This window comes from Wolffia australiana, chromosome 5, assembly GCF_029677425.1.
Source record: "Wolffia australiana isolate 7733 chromosome 5, ASM2967742v1".
Lineage (NCBI taxonomy): Eukaryota > Viridiplantae > Streptophyta > Magnoliopsida > Alismatales > Araceae > Wolffia > Wolffia australiana.
Genome location: NC_135839.1, coordinates 21,238,525 through 21,261,853, shown reverse-complemented (window position 1 = coordinate 21,261,853; position 23,329 = coordinate 21,238,525). Strand labels below are relative to the sequence as shown.

General features: G+C 44.8%; 1 protein-coding gene across 2 annotated transcripts in view; it reads left to right on the top strand.

Annotated features, from left to right (window-relative positions):
* LOC144703846 (zinc finger FYVE domain protein) overlaps positions 1-23,329 on the top strand; it is a 71,503-nt gene that overhangs the window by 19,605 nt on the left and 28,569 nt on the right. Inside the window, exons 7-16 of one of the 2 annotated variants that reach the window (XM_078576115.1) lie at positions 6,887-7,058; positions 7,364-7,755; positions 8,260-8,386; positions 8,599-8,673; positions 8,748-8,819; positions 8,997-9,134; positions 9,989-10,136; positions 10,537-10,895; positions 14,588-15,030; positions 15,105-15,449. In XM_078576115.1, coding sequence (XP_078432241.1) covers positions 6,887-7,058; positions 7,364-7,755; positions 8,260-8,386; positions 8,599-8,673; positions 8,748-8,819; positions 8,997-9,134; positions 9,989-10,136; positions 10,537-10,895; positions 14,588-15,030; positions 15,105-15,449 — 2,271 coding nt within the window. The remainder of the gene's footprint in view (positions 1-6,886; positions 7,059-7,363; positions 7,756-8,259; positions 8,387-8,598; positions 8,674-8,747; positions 8,820-8,996; positions 9,135-9,988; positions 10,137-10,536; positions 10,896-14,587; positions 15,031-15,104; positions 15,450-23,329) is intronic. The other variant, XM_078576116.1, reaches the window with a different exon arrangement.

Here is a 23,329-nt window from a genome sequence, read left to right as displayed (position 1 = left end):
GGCCCTCCTTGGGGAGGGCAGAAAAAAATAGTTTTAAGTTGATGTTACTGTGACTCCCTCTCACTCTCTCAACAAAGTCCATCCTGCTGTTCCCTCCCAACAATGTTCCCTTCCCCCCCCCTCTCCTGTGTGATATCCATTCTGCCCTATTCTCTCAGCTATAGAGGAATGGCCAGACCAAAGGATGGTAGGGAAGGGCCAGTGTGGTCCTAATTGTACTCAGCAAGCCAGTCTTCTGTCATAGAGCTGGATAGCCCATGGGAAGATTTCCAAGGAAAGCCAAGCAGAGTTCTCTAAGGGGCCAGGCTGAGAGCTTTGAGCAAGGTTGCTGAAATTGAATGAGAGGGAGGTCACAAAAAGTCGAATACATAACACTAGGACAGACTGAAAACAGACTCTAAGGAAGGCCATAGAGAGAGGGGCTGCTTCTGAGAGGAGGCAGCTACCAAGAAGATGCCTAGTGGATGCTGCTGTCAGGATGAGGTAGCTGCTAAGAAAGACATCACTTAGGGAAGCTGCCTACAGGAGAGTGCTGCCGAGGGGAGGCACCAAGAGGAGGATGTGGTCATCAAGGATAGGCTGCGGCTGATGAGAGGAGGCCCCAGCTGAGAGGAGTCTGCTGCTAATAGGAGGCTGCCGCTGAAAATGCGGCAGGCTGCCACCAAAGAGGGTGGTGCTGCTGAGATAAGACTTCTGAGAGAGGGACGCCACTAAGAGGAGGCTGCTGATAAGAGAGCCACAGCCAATTAACCATAGTCGCTGCTGAGTCAAGTCTGACCAAAGTGGAGGGGACCACCAAGAGTGGAAACTGTCGAGTTGAGGCCATTTAGAGGAAGCCATCGATGTGAGTGTGAGAAGGTCACCTCAGAAGAGTCCCAAGTGGAGGTCACTGGAAGGTCTGGTACTGTGCAGACGCCTAGTTTCCCTGGAGGCTACAACATGGTGGATAAGTGAAACATAAATGTTGTACAAACTAAAGCAACAATTTTGTCTTATGTTAGGTTAAAAGAAGAGATGGTGGAAGGGTTATTGGGCAGGGCCTAATAACCCAATAGCCCATGGTGGAAAACGTGAAGAGATGTCTTCTTCAACTCATTAGATCTGAGTGTTTTTTTTTTTTTTTTGAACTATAACAAGGGATGAACACCCGACGAGTCGGTGAACCTCCCGTCAAGACCTCATAGGCCCATTACATGCTAGATAGTCATCATCAAAAACCTCCCTTCGCTTCCCATCGCTTGCAAGGACCATGCTGCCTTAAGTCCTTCTGCTTCATGTATAGCTCCATCGGTAGAAGCCCTTCTTCCTCTGAACACCACCTCGTTTCTATGTAGCCAGATGGCCCACAACACGGCAAGTGCTCGACCCCCTTCCCTGTTTCTTCTTCCCACAAAATGCCATGCCGAGTCCCAAAAAGCCTGTTCAGATGTCACCTTCAACCTTGAGAGTAGCTGGCTGGCCCAAACTGTGCGAGCAAAGGAGCATTCAAAGAAAAGATGATTGCAATCTTCTTCCCCATTGAGACACAACGTGCATTGCGATGAAGTATCAGGGTAGAACTTTTTGCGGAGGACTTTTGTCATTAATCTTTTCCTTGCTAGCAGCCACCCAAAAAACCGCACCTTCAATGGGGCTTTTTGACTCCATATAAGCCTGCATGCACTGACCAGTGCCGTGTCTTCCTCTTGCCCTTCTCGAATCATCGTATAAGCCTTATGAACCGAGAAGGGGCCATTTGTCCATGTCCAACTATCTCGTTCTCCATCTTCGGGCCGCAGCTGAAATAGTGATTGTTGCAGGTCCAAGTAATCCGTCACACGCTGGTCAGATAGGGCTCCTTGTATGATCGGGTTCCACACGCCCTCCCAGCAGTCTCGCACGTGGGCATTCTGATCCTGGACCAATGCATACAGTCGGGGGAATACCTCACCACGGATGCCCCGTGGTGACCATGGGTCTCTCCAGAATTGGAATGTCTTCCCGTCGCCTAACTTGGCCGAGAAAATTAGATCTGAGTGGTACTTATTATTACTGATAGCTTTAATTGTCTTTTTCTGGATAAGGCAAGGGTGTCCGCTCACACCCCTACTATTTGTGCTAGCGATAGACACAGTTGCCATATGCACTAACCTAGCCTGTACACGCGGTCTCTTTAGGGGCTACCCTGAGGGTATCCCGTTACTGCAGTATGCAGATGACACCACTTTTTTTATAGAAGGCTCTGTGGAGGAGGCAAAAAATTTGTCCACATTACTCGTTTTGTTGCAGACTTCTCGGGCTTACGCAGCAATCGTGGAAAATCAACATTTGTGAGCTGTGGTCTTTCTCAGGAGGAGGAGACACAATGTGCAGAGGTGTTGGGAACACCGATCAGTAGTCTCCCTATGAGATACTTGGGCCTGCCACTGATTAGAGGGCGTATGTCTAAGGCGGACTGGCAGCTGGTGGTAGAGAAGGTCAAGAGGCGGTTGGAAGGAAGGCAAGCCAAAGTGTTGTCTAGAAGCGGCCGGCTAGGGCTACTGAGGTCAGTACTCTCAGAAATTCCCATCTTTCATCTCTCATTGTTCAAGTTGCCAGTTGGATTCTGTTAAGACCCCGATCCAGGTCTATCAGAAGTAGAAAGGGCCGAAGCGAACTCCTGTATTTTGGCCCAAACAGATGCTGCCTCTGGCTTGGCCCAGCAAGGTATATGACTTGTGGATGTGCCACAAGATGTAAGAAGGGAGAGGCAAGATCGATGGAGGAAGAAAAAGCCCTTGTAAGCACTCCTCTCTTCTGTTCTCCCAACCCTACCCCGTCCTCCTCCCTGTTTCTATCTGGCTCTCCAACGAAGGCGTCTACCTCGAGGCTGAAAATCTTGGAAGTTGCGAGAGTTGACGGCGGCACCTCCGTCTCCCTGTTCCTCTCTCTCACCCTTCACCCGTAAAGACTTGCATGGTGTAGGAAGTTTCTGCTATTTTGAGTTCCAAATCATGAGCAAGAGACAGGCTTAACAGAATCTCTTAGAGACTCGAAGGTCCAACGAGACGTTTCTTCTGGAAAGGCACCAGAACTGATCAGAGTCGAGGGCTGACATTGGTAGCATGGGATACCACTTGCATGCCCACCAAAACAAGGAGGTCTGGGTGTATTGCATATTCAAAGCATGAATGCAGTGCTACTATCAAAGTGGGTGACAAGGATCATGCAACCATGCGAGGATGTAACCATACGAATCTTGAGAGACAACTACGGTTGGGGCCTGAACTGGGCCGAGAAAACAGCTCCAATCAGGGGGGCATCATCATTTTGGCAAGGCCTTGGACAAATTTTTCCCAAAGTTCAAGAGTTCTACTCAGCTCTAATAGGCGACAGTTCTCTTTTTCCCTTTTGGGCAGAGCACTGGTCACTGCGTGGCCCCTGGCGAGTAGCATTCCCTCTGTTATATGCTCTTGGCCAATGCACCGAGGCCAGAGTGGAAGAGTGCTTGGACAGCACATGGAATCCGAGGGTTGACAGTGCCCTGTCAGGCCAAAGGCTAGCCGATTTCTTGGGCATGCAACAAGCTTTGAACCAGATCTGCCCTCAGCTGGGGAAAAAAGACGGCTAGGATTGGACTAGTGCTCCCTTTTCAGTGTGGAAGCCTTTGCAGAGATCCGCTAAGGAAACGAGGAAGACCAAGTAACTACCCGGGCGTGCCGAGTCATATGGCGCCTAAAGGTCCCACTTAAGGTAAAGATTTTTGGGTGACTCTTGTAAAGATTTTTGAGGTCTTCCGCAAGAGGATGTATCCACATAAGTCGGTGGCATGTATGTTATGCACAGGAGGCGACGAGGATTGTAATCACCTGTTTTTCGTGTGCCCCTTCGCACATGTGACATGGGCCACCCGAGCACAGCTGGAGGTGAATGCAACATCAGAGGAGGCCTTCTGGGAGTCCATACAGAGAATCGGACCTAGATGAAGAGAAGTGGGGGGCCGAGTGCTGAAAGTGCTTTGGGGAATATGGCTGCACGGAAATGAAGTGATCTTAAGGGAGAGGAAGGCTTCAACAGATGGGCTCGCTCACGAGATCGAGGTCCTCATGGTGGCATGGTTCCCTCGAGATGGGAATTGAGAGGGAAGAGGTTGGACATACATGTAATAGAGCCTTAGGGTTTGCGACATGTACTTCTCGGGTGGTTACCGATCTATTCAGGTTACCGCCTGAAATGTTTTTTTTTAAAAGATGTCTCGTGATTTCACTTTGATCAAATGAATGATGGTCGTGTTGTCCTTTGCGGATGGCACGCCCTCAGCTGTTTGCGCTAGCCTGATGCCCTGATGTTACAGTGCGGAGTGTTGTGACAACACACGGAACCAGCTGGTAGACAATGCCCTGTTCGACGAGAGGGTGGCAGAATTCCTGGGCATGCAACAAGCTTTGAATCAGAGCCGTCCACAACCTGAAGAAAAAGATGGATGGGTTTGGACCAGTTCTTTTTCAGTTCAAAGGGCATAGGAGATGATCCTTGAGGGAATTGAGGAGGACCAACCGACTACCAGGGCATGTCAGGCCGTTTGGCACCTAAAGGTTCCGTTAAGTTTTTTGGGTGGCTCTTACTACGAAAAAACTGGTGACTTGTCTTTTTCACATAAGGATGTATCCTGATACGTCGGTATTGTACGTTATGTACAAGAGGCGATGACGACCAACCATCTATTCTTCGAGTGCCCCTTCGCCCACACAATCTGGGCCACCCAAGCACATCAGATGGTGAATGCGACGTCTGAAGCCTTCTGGGAGTCTATACAGAGGGGTGGCCGAGGAAGAGGGAAGACGGTGGCTGAACAATGACAGAGCTCTGGGCAATTTGGGATCACCAAAATGAGGTGTTATTTAGGGGGAGTAAGGCTTCTATGAACAGGCTCGCCCATGAGGACAAGGGCTTTATGGCATCATGGTTTCCTCGAGCAGCATATAGACAAGGGGGGGATGATCATGTATGGGTAGAGCTTTAGGGGTCTTATGTATACTTAAGGTGGTAACCAGTTTGTTTCCTCGAGCAGCATTTAAACAAGGGGGGAGATGATCATGTATGGGTAGAGCTTTAGGGGTCTTATCTACAAGTTGTTGAGTTTACTGCGTATGAGATCATTGCCTGGGACACAAGACAGTTGGGGGTGGATAGACACAGTCTTCTCTCTCCGTGAGGTATAAGCACAAATCATGCACAACCGGTGAGGAGGAAGTAAAGACCTTTGTTGTGTCGTATAGATACAAAATATCCCCATGAAGGTGTGGTTGTTTACCTGGTTGGTCCTCTGGTGAAGGCCGGTGATGGGAATTGTCATAAAGAGATAATTCCCAATAAAGTCAACAACGTGTATTCTGTCCACCGGGGTTGTTCCCATCTCTTCTTTGATGTGTGTTTGCCCAAGCAGTGTGGGCCTGCCAGCCTTCTGTGGTTGTCTCCTGAGAGGAGGCCTTCTGGGACTCTATATGGTGCAGCTTATCTAGGAATCGGCAGGGATGGCCTGTTGCAGTCTATTGGCAACACAGCTGCAAAATGAGGTTATATTTAAGGGGAGGGAGGTGTCACTGGATGGAGACATACAAGCAGTGGTGAGTCTTACTTTCTCTTGGTTTAGAGAGTTTTGATCAGAGTATGAGGGGGCCCTTTGGGGCTCGTGTGCATTCATTGAACATTTGTATACCACACTGGGAGGATGTTGAACTGGAGCTCTCAAGACATCTCTCTCTCCTTCTCTCGTCTCCATTGTAAGTGGGCCACACTCTATAAGTGGCCCACAAGGGAGACTCTTCCTTCTCACTGGCTCCTCTATTGTAAGTGTGGGCCACACACAGTATAAGTGGCCCACACACACACAGGAAATACTCTCGGAGGACTGCTCTCAGGCCCCCCCCCCACGTGTGAATCACTTAATGAGGTTCACACGTGGGAGCCTCTTTAAATGAATTCTCCACGTGGGAGTCTCATTAAGTGACTCCCACGTGGGAACTTGATGTAGGGGCCTTTAAAAGGCCCCAAACCCTAGCCGACTAAGGGTGAGTTCTTTTTTTTTTGGTTTCTCTTCCTTGTCAGGCGCCGCCCCCAGGGCTGGAGCTCCTCCATCTTCCTCCCTTCTCATAGATCCTCATTCCTCTCTCTCAGATCGAGTTGACAGAGGACCACTGATCTCGGGTGATCTTCCTCTCTTAAGAAAACAACTGTGAAGCATTTTTCGAGAATTAATTTTATTTTGGGTATTCTTAGAAAAAAATCTGTTTAATTGTGTAGCTGGTGATTTTACGGCGCAGCATGAGACAGATACTCCACAGAATCCTGTGAGAGGAAATTCAATGCCTATTTGCCCTTGCTTGGAATCCCCACACCACAGTTAGGGCGTGCCTTGTTGGATCAGAGTGTGGAAGAGTTGATGAACATGTGACAGTCCCTAGTAAATCTCAGACCTTTGAGCAAGACAAGATAGATGGGAGTGGACAGGAACCTCCTTTTTGGTCCAAGAGTCCTACATGAAGATCAGACAGGGATTGATGGAGGAATCAAACCATCACTGTACGTTGAATTCTATCAAAACAGAAAGTTACCGTAAAGGGTCAAATTTGGGATGGTTGATGATTAGATGGCTTCTTATGACTATAGCTCTCCCAAAGAGAATGCTCTGGGATGCCTTAGCAGAATGTCACAGAAGCAAAAAGTGATCAACCTGCGAACGACCATATTTTTAATAGCTTAAGGTTGACCATATTTTTAATACCCGCGAACGACTAGGTGATCTTCCCTATTTTTTTCAATCGCGTAGTTGCTGACAGAATTTTTTTTCTGTTTTCAAATACTTTCTCTTCCTTCCTTTTCCCTTCCTCTTTTACAAAACGTTGACCCAATACTATTTTTCTTCCAGATTGCATGACGTTGAACTGATAAACATGCGATATGGTGTTGGCTCGGCTGTACAAGCTTTAGGAAGCATGGAGATGTGGACAGAGGAAGACAAACATTTTTACGATGTGGCTGTTGTGCACCTGAAGTATCTTGGAAATCATCTTGAGGCTGTTAGTGATATTCCTCGCAAGGTGATATAATATTTTGTCCAAAAATACACGGGACATCATTTTATCTTTTTGAATTTGAATCTTCCTCTCTCTGTTTAGCTTTTAAATTTCTCTACACGTGTTCTCTAACCTTGACTCTGGAAAGCTGGAATTTTCAATTAACCGGAAAAATCAAACATTGTTTTTGCTTTTATCTCGTCAATTTTCATGTTTCTTTTGATATATCCTTTTGCGGAACAAAATATGATTCTTTATTTGGCAATCATTAAAATTCTTTCAGTGCTGCATGCTTGCTGAGCAATGGACTTCATCTTCTTTGACTGCAGATATTCATGCTTAGTCTAATTATGCTTCTGTTACGCATGGATGGGATATCTTCTTCAGAATATTTCTTCTCGTATCCATGTCATTCTTCTGTAGTAGAACAGGCTGAATCGCCTGAAGCTGGTGATATTAACATGGTGGTCTCATTTGCTCGGAGGCTGCTAGAGATTTTTCGAGGAAATTTGCAGGCGTGTGTAGTGGAAAACTTGGATGAAGGTGTAATATCATCGGAGGCAAGGCATGCCGTAGAGTGGAGGATTTCGAATTTGAAAGTTTTTCTTAAGGGTTGGGAGTGGCGTCTTTCTGTTCTGGAGTGTCTTATTCCATCAAATTCATTTAAATGGAGGGGAGCACTTGCTTTTTTTCGTACAGATCCATCTAAATTGCTCAACCTGTGAGTTCTTGTACATATTTTTTGCTTTTTATTTGCTATACTTTATTTCATTTTGGAATGCATTGTTAAGACTGGAAATTGGGGTACTACTGTAAAAGGACAAATCTTATCAACCCGAAGAATACTATGCATAAGCTAGTATATTTTTTTACTCGTAAGGAAAATAGTTATTGAAAAAAAGCATTTATGGCCAATCTCTCTCTCTCTCTCTGATGTTTTTTTCTTGAGACACCTTTTTATGACAGTTTTCTTCTCAGTACGACATGAAATGTCTTCTCATTTTTTATTGTTAATGGGCACGAGCTTAATCAAGTAATGTCCCTCAGTAAAGTTTCTACTAGAATTTTGACATTCCATCAATAGATTTCGTTTGCATGTGCTAATTTTATGTAAATTAAGATACATGCAACATTCTGTCTGTGGAAAATAAATCCCTTTCTTTTCAGTCGCCGCGACTATCTGAGCGTTTATCTCTCCTGTTTTGCTTTTTGTTTGTCTTTTCAGTTGCATTCAACGAGCGCAGTATGCCATGGGAAAAGAAGCTGTACATCTTTTTTCTCTACCTCCTGAAGACAGAGTAGCCCTTGAACTATCAGAATGGTTGACAACTAAGGATATGAAAGTATCTTCGGTATGGTTTTATGCATGCATGTTCATATTTACTGTTTCAGAATTTTTGCTCGGGTAGAAGCATCTATTTACCTACATCATGTGGGTGTATTATTGTGGAAACGTGAAATATTTCCTCTCAATATTTCCCATGAATCATGTCTGGGAACCATGTTATGATTTCTGAAATATTGGGGTGTGTGTATTGCTGAATTTTGGTTCTTTCTTATTGAGGTCAAATCGATTACTAAAGCCGCACAAGGGCTGAGTTTTTCATCATTTCAATCCCAGTTGGGTGTCATTAAAACGGTACATGACCTGATTTATGCTCGATAATCTTTATTTAAATGCGTTGATAATTCTATTTTGGTTCTGCTTTCCAGATACTTCTATGTGTTGATGCAGCTGCCACATCATCGAAAAGCTTGGATAAATGCAAACTTCTTCTTAACCAGGCGAGTGAAGCTTTTTCATAGTGCTAGATCAGTGAAGCTTTTAGCCTTTGTTAGACATCTCCATGGATCTTCTATGCTGATCTATCATAAAGTGGTGATGTATTTTCATGTCATTAGTTTAAAAAACTATGATTTGCCTTCATATCTCTTATCTGTGCTGGACTTATGGCTGTATAGGCTAGTGGGATGCTATCAGATATCAATCCTGAGGGAGCTCTGAAGGGTGGTTCTGCCTACTGGAGTCAGGTTCAAGAAATTGCTACTATTACGGTTGTAAAAAGGGTTTTGCAACGTCTTCATGATCTACTGGATGAGGTCAGAGCACAATGCACTCTTCTCAGGTCTATTTAACATTTCATAGTTGAATGAAGCATGTAATGGTTTAATTAAAGGTCGACCTTTTCATTGTGTGCGGTGTACATAATGACTAGAGGGATAAAATATGCCAATATTTTCAATATCATATTAGATAGTGTAGGAAATGTATATACTGTAGGTAGAAGTGTAGCAGACGTCCTTTTCTCTGGCAACACAAGAGCACGCAAGAGAGATGCAGTAGAAGCTCTCCTTAGGCAGTAGACGCTCAGATGTAAGCAAGCAGAGAGAGATAGCAAGAGGAGAAGAGAGAAGAAGAAAGAAGAATCAACGTTCCTTGTTTCTAGAGGGACAAATCCCGCTAACCCTTTTAGGGTATTACATCAGTATTTATCTTGTTATTGGGTGTGTTAGACCCAATAAGATATTACAACGGTAATATAGAACGGATAGAACGGAACGGGTGAATGTTAACGGGACGGAACGGAGTTCCTAACCCTTAGCAGATAGTAAGATTGGTATCACGGTTCATAAAATTTTAATGGTAAATTCCTTAAAAACGTGCTTTAGTTAGTTATGAAAATAGAATCGCCCAAACGATAATGAGATGTGAAAAGAAGATAACTGGAAAATTTAATACTTTCTACGGTATGCGACAAACGTGAATAGAAATTCATTTTGACATAATTAATCAAGAAGAGGAGTTTTGTAATCTGAACAATATCACTCTATTTCTTTCATTTCAGCCAATCCAATTCATTTTTCTTCAATTGGTATCTCACAATGCTCCCCTTCATAAGTTGGTTGAGAGTGTGCTGTAATTGATATCCTTGACCTTTAATTACTCCCTGTAGGAGGAAGCTCCAGTTCCGGCGGAAATTTTCTCTGGAAGGTCACTAGCACACGTGGAACCAAAAATGCGGCGGCAGAGGAGGCGTGCTGTAGCTATCCTCAACCAGATCATTGATGATGCTCATAAGGGAAGACGGCAATTCCTAAGTGGTAAGAAAAGCATGGATAATTTAGTGGATCTTATTATGGAATCAACATGTATTAAAATTCAAATGCTTACCACTGTGGTACTTCTTAACCTAGGCAGATTATTGTTCTGTAACACTCCCCCACAACACCTGACAGTGGCATATAAATGGCCCAGACAAAGTGTGTCATTTCAGGGTTTTGAACCTGAAACCTTGTCTCTGATATCATTTTAAGATTCAAGTGCATACCACTGATATAATCCATAGGTAATAGCAAGGGTGCTACATAACATAGGCTGGGTGTTGCTCGCCAACAATATGGCTTTTATTGTAGGCTGGAAGTGCTTCAAATTTTGTGATTGAGGTAGTATGTGCTATTGGGGGGATTTTATCTATTCCTTTTTTCGGATGCAAACTTTCAGGAAAGCTTCATAACCTTTCGAGGGCTCTAGCCGACGACGTGGCAGATGATGGTTATCTCAAGGAAAAAGGTATAGACTACCATATGGATAGGGAAAAAACTTTAATGCCTGAAGATGGTACTGTTCTGGGTCTTGGACTTAGACTGCAATCTAATTCAAGGGAGGAAAGTATCAACCGTTCTTCAACGAAGGATGTGAAGGATCCCGTTGCAAAGTTCTTTGGGCCTTTGAGTTCCAAACCATCCACATATCTTTCGGCATTTATTATTTATATTGCAACAATTGGGGACATCGTTGATGGGATTGATACTACGCATGACTTCAATTTCTTCTCACTTCTCTACGAATGGCCAAAAGATGTAAGTTTCCTTTCCCTAGCAAAAATTTTGGACTCTAAAGGTTATCTTGCTTATGGGGCTTGTTTATTTCTTAAATTTTGGACTCTAAAGATGCAAGTTTTCTTTCACTTATCTTTTTCAGATTTTTAGTCTTCCAAAAGTTATACTAAAGTTAAGATCAAATCTTTGGGTTGATGGTCCCTACTTTTTACGAGTTTTTCCCTGTTACTAATTACTTATTTTTTGGCTTTATCATTATTTTAATTGATAGTAATTGATAGTGTTTTTGGCTTGATCATGTAACTCTGGGTGGTTGCCGCTTTGTCGGTTGACCACCTTAAATCACTTTTCAAAATTTTTTTTTTTTAATTGATAGTGTTTTCCTCATGGGTTGTGATACGTACCTGCGGGTTCGTATTGGGGAGATAATATCAATGGAGGGAGAGGACGTCGGAATGCTTTTGGTCGAAGGGACATGGAATACCAGGTGGACGTTGCTGGGGGGAAGATAGCGGCAGGATGGACTTCGCTGGGGGAGCCAAACACATCTGTTGATACTTCTTGGCTGTCCCCCTAATGGGAAAGCTGTCCTATTTAAATGAATTATATGATGGCAAAATGAATTTTCTTTTTCAAGAAAAAAAGGGAAGGTCATCTGAAATCGGTGATCAAACCAAAATTAATTTTTTTCTCATAGATGATTTTATTTTTATTTTTGAACATTAGACGGACTATCACCTGACGAGTTGGTGACCCATCCAGTAGAACCTTACATGCGCATTTGGTCTATCCAAACATGTTCAAATCCTCCACTCTCCATCCATGACCTGAGGGAACCAGGCCATGTTACGTGAACCCAAAATCATGGATAGCCTGAACAACTCCTCATTCTGATGCAACTATTCCCATCCTTTTTCCTCGTCCTCAGTTAGCCTGACATCACTTCCGGAGGCTGTTAGCCTGCCGATGCTCCATCAGACTGGAGCTGCATGACCAGAATACCAAAACAAATGACGCTGATCCTGTTGCTGCACCTGAGAGCAAACATGCCTTCTTCCTTCACCTTGTGCTTGAAGCAGTTGATATTTTTCAATCACCTTTCTTGAAAGATGATTAAAAGGCCAATTGCCTGAGGATATGGTAATCACCCAACATGCATGTGTAGACCCTAAAGCTCTCCTCGTAAATGGTCAACCCCTCTGCCCTCGCGGAACCATGACGCCATGAGGCCCTTGGCCTTGTGGGCCAGCCCATTCGTAGAAGTTTTCCTCCCCCTAAATAGCACCTCCTTTTGATGGAGCCATAATACCCAGAGCACTGCCATCGCTTGGCCCCCCTTTTTCCTCCTCCTAGAGCTACTTCTCTAAATGAACTCCTGGAAGGCTTCCTCCAATGTCACTTCCACCTATGATAATGCTTTGGTGGCCCAGATCGTGCAGGCGAAGGGACTCTTGCAGGTTAGATGATTACAGTCCTCATCCCCTCTTGTGCATAAAGTGGACACCGCCGATGTATTTGTGTACATCCTCTGGTGAAAGATGCAAGTCTCCAGTTTCTTTTGCAATGAAAGCCAGCCAAAAATCTTTACCTTCAGCGGAATGTTTTGTTGCCATACAGCCCAAGATGCCTGGATAGCTGTTTGCTCCTTCCTCAAGTCCCTCTCGGATTGTTGCATATATTTTTTGGTGTAATCTAGAAAGATCAACCGCCCAATCAACCTCTGATTATGTTCTAGGTAAACTGAACTTCTCTCTTCAAATTTCTGTCTCCAAATTTGGATCCTCATTGAGCGCTATACTTAAATCATCAACACTTTGGTTTGTATTGTGTACAACTCTGTTATTGAAGATGAAGGAAGCATATGCTGCATGATTTGCAAAGGAGGATATCCGAGTCTGTAATGGAGTAATTTGACCTTGTCCATCAGATCTGAATCTCTCTCATTCTTAATAGGCAACCAGCTGTTAGTAAAGAAAATTGCAATATAGACTGACCCATTCTTCTTTCCAATTGATTCAACTTTACACCTCAACACCTTATCAAATAGAATCCAGTAGGATGAACTGTGAGTTGACAGTTACTGAAAAATTTCTGCTGAAAAGAATCAGAGGAACTTTGAAATGGAGAATATGATGAAAGATAAAGAAATTCTAACAATTCAACCACAAGAAATCCAGAAGAATGTGAAGAATACTATCATATATGTTATGGGAGGCAAGGAAGCAGGAAGAAGACTGGTCCAGTGGCTGTATAAACTGACATGGAAGAGGGTAATTAACTGAGAATCTATTTGTTTAAGGATCACAATAAGAGCATGCTGTAGGTTCATACGGCAACAAAAAGTCCCCTTGAAGGTGAGGATTTTTGGATGGCTGCTGGCACGAAAAAGACTCATGACAAGAGTCTTTCGTAGAAGGCTATATCCAGATGCATCGTCGCAATGCATGCTCTGCATGACTGGTGAAGAAAACTGTAACCATCTCTTCTTTGAGTGCTCTTTTGCGCGCACGATTTGGGCCAGCCAGATTCTGACAAGGATAAAGGTGACATCGGAAAGGGCTTTCTGGGACTGGGTACAGAAGTGTAGAGGCAGAGGAAACGGGGAAGGTGGACGAGCAATAACGGTTCTGTGGGCCATCTGGCTGCACAGAAATGAGGTGTTGTTCAGGGGAAGAACGGCTTCTACGGATGGAGCTATACACGAAGAGGAAGGATTTCAGGCAGCGTGGCTCCTGTGACCGGCAGGAGGAGGAGGGTGTTAGAATACCGCGGGATCCCGCTCAACAATTGTATCAATAAGGAGTTCCCGAAGAACAGTATTCCTTAAGCAGCAACAATAGAGGCAACGCAACAGTTTATCACAGAACGATCAGAAAGTAGTGGAAGAAGAAGAGAACGACTAAAGGATAGCCGTTCCTGGCGACGACGGTATGGAGTGACCACTCGGCCGGATCGGCGGAGCCACGGAGAATCTCCAAGAACTTCTTGACGAAAAATGTCCGATGCCCTTCCGCCCAGATCTGTTTCTTATTTATAACCTCCTCCCATCGACTGCAAGCTCTTTGGTTTCCCGCCAGTTATTCAAATATCCACACGTACGAGTCAGTCCACACGTGTGGCATTATCGGTTCTTCTTTTCTTTGAGTGGTATGTCTGCAGAAGATGCTTATCAGAGGGTGATTTTGAATGGTCGAAATGAAAGGGAGGGGGTCCGTAAGGTTCCGATAGGAGGTTCACCGGTTCGTCAGGTGTTCATCCTCTTTTTTTACTTAAAAATTAACAATAAGAGCATGCTCATTTCTTCATATACCTTATTAAAATGAGAAATTCTGCATCCTTTCTCATGTGGAAATTGTGTTCTACTTCAGTCTCGATGGGTTTCTTTGCTGGCCTGCAGTCTTTTTGAAGCATTCTTAAATCAGGGTTTCAGGGTCCAATGTCCTAGTCAGGGTGGAAACTAAGCATCCTTAGCACTCATACTGAGCCTATCAATACTCACCTTTGGATTTTTTTTTGAATAAAAAAAGGAAGATCAACTGTGAATGGTGATCAACCCTCTCACCTTTAAATTATGTATTAAATCACCTAACAGATGCGTTCCATGGTCAACAATAAAATTCTATTATGACTTTATGTTTTTTACTTGAATTGTGAGATTGATTGATCATGGTGCCCCATCACAATTCAAATTAATTCATCGTTTCTATTTTCAGCTTTTAACGCGCCTTGTGTTTGAAAGAGGAAGTATTGATGCAGCGGCAAAAGTGGCAGAGATTATGTGTGTTGATTTTGTTCATGAAATAATATCTGCTTGTGTGCCACCAGTTTTTCCACCTATCTCTGGAGATGGCTGGGCTAGTGTGCCTGTCTTATCCAGTTCATTGGAAGAGGAAAAGGAAATGCAGGACTTTTTTAATCCTTCGAGGACTAAGTCTATCCCTTCATCTCCTCCTGAGGTTATACCTTCTCTTTATCCTCTTAAACTGGACATTGTAAAGCATTTGGTCAAGCTCTCCCCGGTGCGGGCAATATTGGGGTGCGTTTTTGGGAGCTGCATATTATTCAAAAATAATGACTCGAGCCCAGAGGGGGAATCATTGCAAGTCCTTGATGCTGAGAGATTACTCTATGAATTTGCTCTCGATCAATCTGAGAGGTAAATTTTCTGATAGCTGGGCGGCTTGTGTTGTTTTGTATATTCTCTCATCGTTGTTTCACACTTCTGGGCAGGTTTGGCACTTTGAACCGCTGGATACAAATGCAATCTAACCTTTGTAGAGTATCAGAATCAGCAAAAGCAGCCACTGCTATGTATGATGTGGCAAGTGGTATGCCTAAAGGTAGTTATTCTGTTAAACGCCTTCGAGAATCTGAAGCCGATGTTCAGTCAGAGGTTGTGGAGACAGTTTTCAGCAGCCATGATTCTGTATCTTCTGCTGATGCTTACAATCAAGTCGATGGTATTCCCAACCGTTATGAGGAGTCATCTACAGCTGATGGTATTCCAGATAGTTCAACCATGTTTCTTTCTTTAGACTGGGAGAATGAGGCACCTTATGAAAAAGCTGTGGAGAGGTATGTAACAAAGAAAGGATGATATCTTTCTAATTATGAAAATTTTCTAGAAGCATCCTGAAACATATCTGTTGACATTTCTAATTTTGCATTCCCTCTAAAGTGGGTTTTACGCACATCCTAGGCCTGAATCCTTTTTTAGGGCTACATTATAATTTTTGGTAAGAGAAGGAGATAAGCACATTAAATTCAAAATTTTGTCCCTACATTCTCAAACAATGTGCAGAGGTAGAGTTTTAGATATTTACAATACTTTAGTATTCACAATTTTAAAACAGATTCGTAATTGTTTTTTTTTTAAATGAGAGGGAGGTCATTTAAAGTCTATGGATATACATGTGACCGAAGGGTATCCACAGCCTCTGTTCACGCCACTTCTTGTAAGACACGGTCCTGCAAAACCTCCCTTCCCTTCAAAATGACCTTGGTACGGTGCAGCTCTTGCCCTGGATCCCTGGCCTATAAAGAGTCCCAGCAGGTCTCTTTGAGACACTATGGTTGGCTGGCTAGCCTACACTAACCTGCCAAAGGGCACTTGAAGAAGAGGTGATGACAGTTTTTTTCAGCTCCTGTGTATAGCACGCACTACAGAGATGTCTGAACCCATCTCTTCTTGTTGGCCATCATCATCGGTCTTTGTTCAAGGAGAAACCATCCAAATAACCTCACTTTTAGGGGATCATATATTTCCATATGAGTCGGCATGCATGAATGGTTGTCAGCTCCTCATGCCTTTGCCGGGGCTTGTCTTCACGTATCATCCTGGGCTGAGAAGAATATGGTGCACTGCAACCAATTGTCTTGTGACCCACTTGAGGTGCTCAGAAGCAGTAACACCTGCGGTTTTATGTTATACTCCTCCCTCTTGTCAGACAAATTGGGGACGATCCACGTGCCATTCCAACAATCCCAAATCATGGCCTGAGGCTTTTTCGCAAGGGTTAATAGATATGGGAACTCTGCTAGTAGAGGGCCCCATCAGAAAAATATAGAATCATCTTGTTTGGTGCTGAAAAGTCCTTGAGCTTGAAGGGATACTTGCCTCAGCCCTGGCGGAATGCTTATGCCACTTTGACTGGAGCCGTGCACCTCTCCCAGTCCAGCTGTGGTTTGAAATTTTCCTGCAGGACCTTTGAAATCATATCCACCTCTGGTCCCATAATGTTACTCAACCACTTAGCGAAGAGGACAAGATTCATTTCCCCAAACTGCAATATCCCGATCCCCCCCTCCACCCCACCCCTCTTTTGATTTCACAATCTGCATACTGCGTCCCACGATACTGGGGCCATCCCCCTGTTCCCAACCCTAAGACTTTCATAGAACTCCCTTCCTCAAGCCTTCTATGCTCTTGCCGACACCCACCGGTATCTTTGAGGCCGAGAGGTAGAAGATGGGGTGGGCTGAGAGCATCAACCAGAATCTATCCTGTCATCCTTCACTCCACCTTCTTGATGACGGTCTGCCATTTTGTGGCCATAAGACGGCCTCCTGTCCAGGTATGGAGAGCTCGAAAAAGAGCTCTATGGAGGCAGAGAGGATGAGGCAGAGAACAATCCACTCATGAATCAGAGGGCTCGTGCAATGGTCGAGGCATTGTAATTTCAGAGGGTGGAGGAGGCAGGGAGGGAAGCCATCAGTTCAGCCATGATGTGTGTCTTATGGAATGTGCATGGACTCGAGCGACGTACTGCAGTGCAGAGTGGATAGTGCTGTGGTGGATTGTGTGCAATAGAATGTTGGAAACTTATACGGCAAATGATTGGAATTTGGTGGGGTAGGCAGAGAATGAGGGTGGTCAATCTGGCAGTTAAGTGGTGGTCTACATAGAAGACACATGGACAGGGCAAGTTATGGTTGCAATACTGTTGAAAAGGCAGAGTGATGGCTATGAGTGGGTTGTGGCATCAGTCTACAGTCTAGTTAATGCTACCCTATGGGAGCTAATTGGAGTGGGCCCTTCCTTTTTGGGGCTCCCATTGATGTTTGAGGGAGACTTCAACCTGATGCTATAGATGGAGGATATACCTGATGGAGCTGGTGAGCAGGAACTGGGTCCACCAACTTTTGGTCCTTCATATCTGGAACAGGGTTCCAACATGTGGGAACTGCAGATTGTGTATACACCTTGTGAAGCGTGAGGGGGGCTCACTACACTTTCTGGCATGGACAGATTTGTTTTCTCGGTGAAACTATTGGAGTAATTTCCTCTAGAGGACATGCGATCACTCCCTAGACAGTTGTCCAATCACTCGATAGTATGGCAGGTATAGGAGGGCCAGAGAAGGTCTGATCACTCGATAGTGTGGCAGGTATATGAGGGCCAGAGAAGGGCAAACATAATTCAAGATGGATATATAATGGCTGATGGAGAAGGGGTTGAAGGAAGAGCTGGTGTTGTGACGGTTGTGACAGATTGGGCAAGGCTGGGCCACGGCAAGGTTGGCCAGTAAATGTGTGTGATTACAATGTCACTTACAAGTGGCCACGAAGCCAATTCGGGAGGGGATGAACTGTAGGCAGCATGCCAATCTATCGGAGGATGCACGAACTCTATTGGTAAAATGGACGAGGGAAAAGAATGTGTGCATGGAGGTGGTGGTGGATAAAGATAAGAAACTGGAGATTGATTGGAAACAAGGATACGAAAACTATGATTGAAAGAGGGCAATGCCAACACATACTTTTTTATATCTAATGGTGAATGGAAGGAGGAGATCAAATCAAATAATATATGTGCAGGTGGGGAACTAGGCATAAGCACTAGGGTTGCTATACCCGACCATTTGAGGGCATTCTTTGGGTGGGGACTGAAACCGACAGAAATGAGTGGCTGAGGGGCTAAATTGGTGAGGCCTTTCTCTAAGGACAAGGTGAGGGGGCAGTCTAGGGGCTAAATGGAGAAGGTGGATGGGACCTGATGAAGTTCCAGTTCTCTTCTTCAGTGAATTCGGGGACTTGGTCGGGACAAAGGTTATGGACATGTTATAAAAGTTTCGAAAAGGCGAGTATGGAGTAGAGCAAATCAACTGATTGCACTAGGGGGCCATTATGATTGTTAGTTTTGAGACCTCTTTAAGGGGGTGATTGAAGGTCTAGTCGGACCATTTCTGTTGACCTTCATCTCTGATAGGGAGCTGGCAGAGAGAGCAATAGTGGCAGGCAAAATCCTAACGGCATGGAGGAGAAAGGGGACCAGAAGCTTCATGTGGAAAGTTGACATGTGGATGCGTATGATTCTCTTGGCTGAGATTTTGTGGTCCTCTATGAGGAAGGGATACATTCCCTCTGAATGGGTGTGGAGATATGTTATGTCTCATTCTTTGTTGGTCTTATGAGTGGGTGCTCAGGGATGTCCGTTGGCACCATTATTTTTCTTTCTAGCAATGGATGGCTTGGCCACCTTTACCATCGAAGCATGCGCATATGACTTGCTGAAGTGATTCTTGATGACGAGCTACCCAAAAGGCATCCCGTTGTTCCACTATACAGATGGCATCTCTTTCTTTACGGAGGGCTCTATGGAAGAAGCTAGGAATCTCTCCACATAATTAGGTCTACTTGCAGATTTTTCAGGCGTACTGATCAATTGCACGAAATCAACTTTTTTGGGATTTCGGCTAGGAGGTCCATTTCTAGGAAGTTCTTGGGCCACCCATTGGGTCAGTTTCTATGTACTATATAGGCTTGCCATCAAGGGGGGAGGATTCTCAACCACAGATTGGTAGCTAGTCGTCGAGAAAGTGGAAAGGAGATAAACAGGGTGGCAGAACAAAGTGCGTGGTTGCTTGGTGCTACAGAGATTGGTCCTTATAAAGATCCTGATTTTGTATCTTTCGGTCTTTAAAATGCCTAAGAGAGTAGGCAAGGGCGTGAATGGCTTGTTGAGGCAACCTTTGTAGCTAGGTATTGATAAGGCCCTGACAAAGACTTACAAGAGCAAGAGGAAACGCCAAGCTCCCTCCGCACGTGAGTAACAAGGCGCACATGTGAAGATTCAAATAAGCGGGGGGAGCGCCTATATAAATAAAGGCAGGGTTTGCATCCAAGGGGGGATGTTTTTTCGATCGTCCAGTTGAGAGAAGGAGATCCTCCAGGTGTGGACTGCAGCTGCTCGATCTGGAACGCTGACTCCACGGTTCTTGACAGGGAAGTTACTGTACCCTGTCTTGTTCTTGATCTATCCCTATTTCATACAGATCTCGGTCTGTATGTCAGGACTATTCTTGTATTGCCTTGTGGTCGAATATTCATGTTGGATATTGGTTGTTGAGTGAGATCTCTATATTTTCTCCCCAAACTGCACACTCTTCTTGGAGTCTTAACATTTGGTATCAGAGTCAACTCGATTCTTGGATCCAATGGCAGATCTAGAGGAGAAATTGGAAGCCCTAGCCAGCAAGGTTGAAACAAACCAAAATAGAGTTACAAATGTACTTGAGCATATCATGCAGGAGATCGCAATTATGAATCCTCAGTTAAAAAATAAGGTGCTGGTGATTGGGAACTCCTATACCTATGCCGAAGCTCCCGCACCACCTCATGAGAGGACAGATTTCGACTGCCGGTACAAGAGGTGAGATCTTCCTGTATTTAGTGGATATCAACCAGAAGCTTGGCATTTCCTCTTGCTCTGGTAAGTCTTTGTCAGGGACTTAACAGGTATTTGACCCAATATGACTGCGAGTTCCTACAGAATCTATCCAAGAAGGAGATAGGGCTAAGTTGTGGGAAAAAGGTTTTCCATGACATGGGAAGTGAAAACTATTAGCCCCATGCGAGGTTTGCGAATCATTATGGACCAGAACCTGAGTGATCTATACATGAACCAGATGAAACTTGGGCGAAATTAAGATGAGGTCTGAACTGGCTGATGTCTAAGAATCAGCATATGAGTTGGTGGTGCTTCAGATACACTCCATGAACTTGGCACTACTGTCAAAAGGGGTAGGCAGAATTATGTAGTCAGAACAGGATCTGTCTTTGGCCTCATTGGACACAGTTTGTTGACCCATGGATGGGGGGGAGAGGATGCTTCATGTACACTCCATGAACTTGGAACTGCTGACAAAATATGTGGGGATAATCATGTAGCCAGAGGATCTGGTCATGGGCGCCCTGAAGCACAGTTATAGTTGGGGGTTGGAGTGAAAGAGCTGATGGTCCTGGTACAATTACTATTACATCTCTGACCTTAGAGTGAGCCACATGATGGCTGGAAGTGGAGAGGACCCCTTTTTTGGTCTGGGATACCTACATGTAGATAATAGGGAAATTGCACGAGGATCTAAAAATTTCCGCCACATGACGTCTGATATGGAATAGATGGTTCCCATCCAAGTGTGGATTTTTGGATGGTTGATGTTGATTGGAAACTTGTGACATGAAACCTCTAGAATAGAATATTCCTGGACACCTCGACATAATGTGTTATGTGCACAAGTGGTGAGGAAGACTGTTCCCACCTTTTCTTTGCATGTTTGTTTGCCCAGGCAATATAGGTATCATAACATATCTCATGGGCGGACATGTCTTTTGACGAAGCCTCTTGGGGATCTAGCAGGGAAAGCAGATCCAGGAAAAAGGTGGAATGGGAAAGGCTCTTTGTGGTGCTCTTTTGATGGACTACGTTCTTCATGAGTTGGAAAGTTTTGTTACTTACTGGTTAAGATGAGACTGAAGGATGGCCCATCCTGGCTGTCATGTACATTAAAGGGTCATTTCTCTTTAATAACAGCAGGTTGGTTACTATTCTTTAGTAATCTTCCCCATTTTTTTCAGAAAAAAATATACTAAACAAAATAACAAATGTATAAACTCCCTCAGCTTTTCTTTAAAAAAAACAACTCCTTCAACTAGTGACAAACGCACATTAATGTGCGGTACTATTAAATTTAGTCAGACTGTTTGAATGACAGTATATGGAACAATGGAACTAGGAAACTAAAGGAAAGAAATGGATTTAATGTTCTCAGTATCTTAAGCCCAGACGTCTGTGAAAATGCACTCGCGCATTGCGTAATATATCTTTCAACTGTTCAACCATGATTTCTTTCCAGAATTAATCGTGAGGCCGGACTGATCAAAACCAATATTATTTGATTAAGCCTGAGAAACCCTATTAATGTGTTTAGCAAGTCACATTAGTCATTACCGACTTTTTCTCCCAAAATTTTCGATTCTGGATTCTTGAGGCATATTTTATCGTATCAATTACCTGTACTCGGCGAGCCCGAGCCCGCACAACCCCCTTCCCCCCCCCCCCCTCCCCTGCGTGGCGGTCCCCTTCGCCGTGCGAGCCCAAGATCCGATACCAGGGTCGGTCCGGCTACAAGAGGGCGGGGACATCTTTAGAGTGAAGTTCCGACCCAGGATCCCACCGCCAGCACCGGAAAACACTAGGAGTCTTGGGGCTCGACAAGACAAGATGGAGAGGATCTCCCCCATTCGAGCACAAACGGGGCAGCATACTACAGAGAAAAGTCTGGCATAGGCGGGAGAAAGCAGTTCTGCAATACACACGGCTTGTCCGACACTCTTTGTGCCGTCATGTCCTGGCAAGACCACGGAAGTTATGGAGCGAGACAGCTCAGATCATCTGCAGCCACCAGATGTTCCGGATGAGCCGAACATGGTGGCTTTCCAACAAGGGGAAAACAACAAGGAAGGCCAAAGCCCACCATGGCAGAGGGTAAGGGCGCCCCAGAGGACACGTCAGATCAAGAAGGGCAGACCTTCAACGCTTTAAGGGCATCGTGTACCAGCGAGGGAAATTGGCCTTGACTGACTCTATGGTGACCGGGAAAAACGGTCAAATACGGCTGCGAGAAGAAGGGCTGTCAAGGAAAGTGGAACCACGACAAGTGATGGGTGGAGACAAAACAAGACAGCAAGACAACAAGGGGAAGGAGATTGAAGCGCCATCCAGCCATAGAGTGGAAACTGGGATAGAGGAGAATCAGATCATGCAACAAATGGTGCGTGAGTTAGCCGAGAAAGTGGATTTGCAGCCGGAGCTGCGACAAGGGGGGAAGCCATCAGAGAAATTATGAAGTACATCTCTTGGAACATGCACGGTTTCCGAGATGAAAGGAGATGTGGAGTGGTGGGAAGATATTTGCGCCAATGGGGGGCCACAATAGTTTACTTACAAGCGATGATGTTGGAGAAGTGTGGTGCAAAAGAGTGGAATTTGGTGGGGCACAATTTCTTGGAGGGATGTGTGGCAGTCAATGCAGTCGGAAGGTCAGGAGGTTTATTAGTTGCTTGGAACACGGCAGCTTTTGGTAAGGAAGGGTCTTGGTCATGACAGTATGTGGTGGCAGTACAACGGAAAAGGAGGAGTGATAATTTCCATTGTGTTGTGGCGTCAGTCTACGGCCCAGTAATTGCAGCTCGGCGAGACAGACTGTGGGTGGAGCTGGAAGGAGTGGTCTCACTCTTTCATGGGACTCCAATACTATTTGGGGGGGACTTCAATGTGTCGTTGGAGGCGGTGGATAGATCAAAAGTTGCCGGAGGCCAGGACCTAGGATCGAAGAATTTCTGGTCATTCTTTTGGGGAGCTGGATTGGAAGAAATGGGGCTGACAAATTGTACGTACACATGGCGAAGCACGAGGGGACCTTCCACCCTCTCCCACTTGGACAGATTTTTGTGCTCAGTGGAAATGCTAGATGAATACCCATTGGCTGATGTGAGAGCACTTCCTAGACCGTTATCATACCCATTAGCAAGATAATGTCGGCGAAAATAGATCTACATATTTCAAATTGGGTAGATCGTGGCTAAGAGAGATGGGCTTTAAGGAAGAAGTGGTATCGTGGTGGACGTCACAACCCAATCGCGGCGCGGCCACAGAGAGGTTGGCTACCAAACTG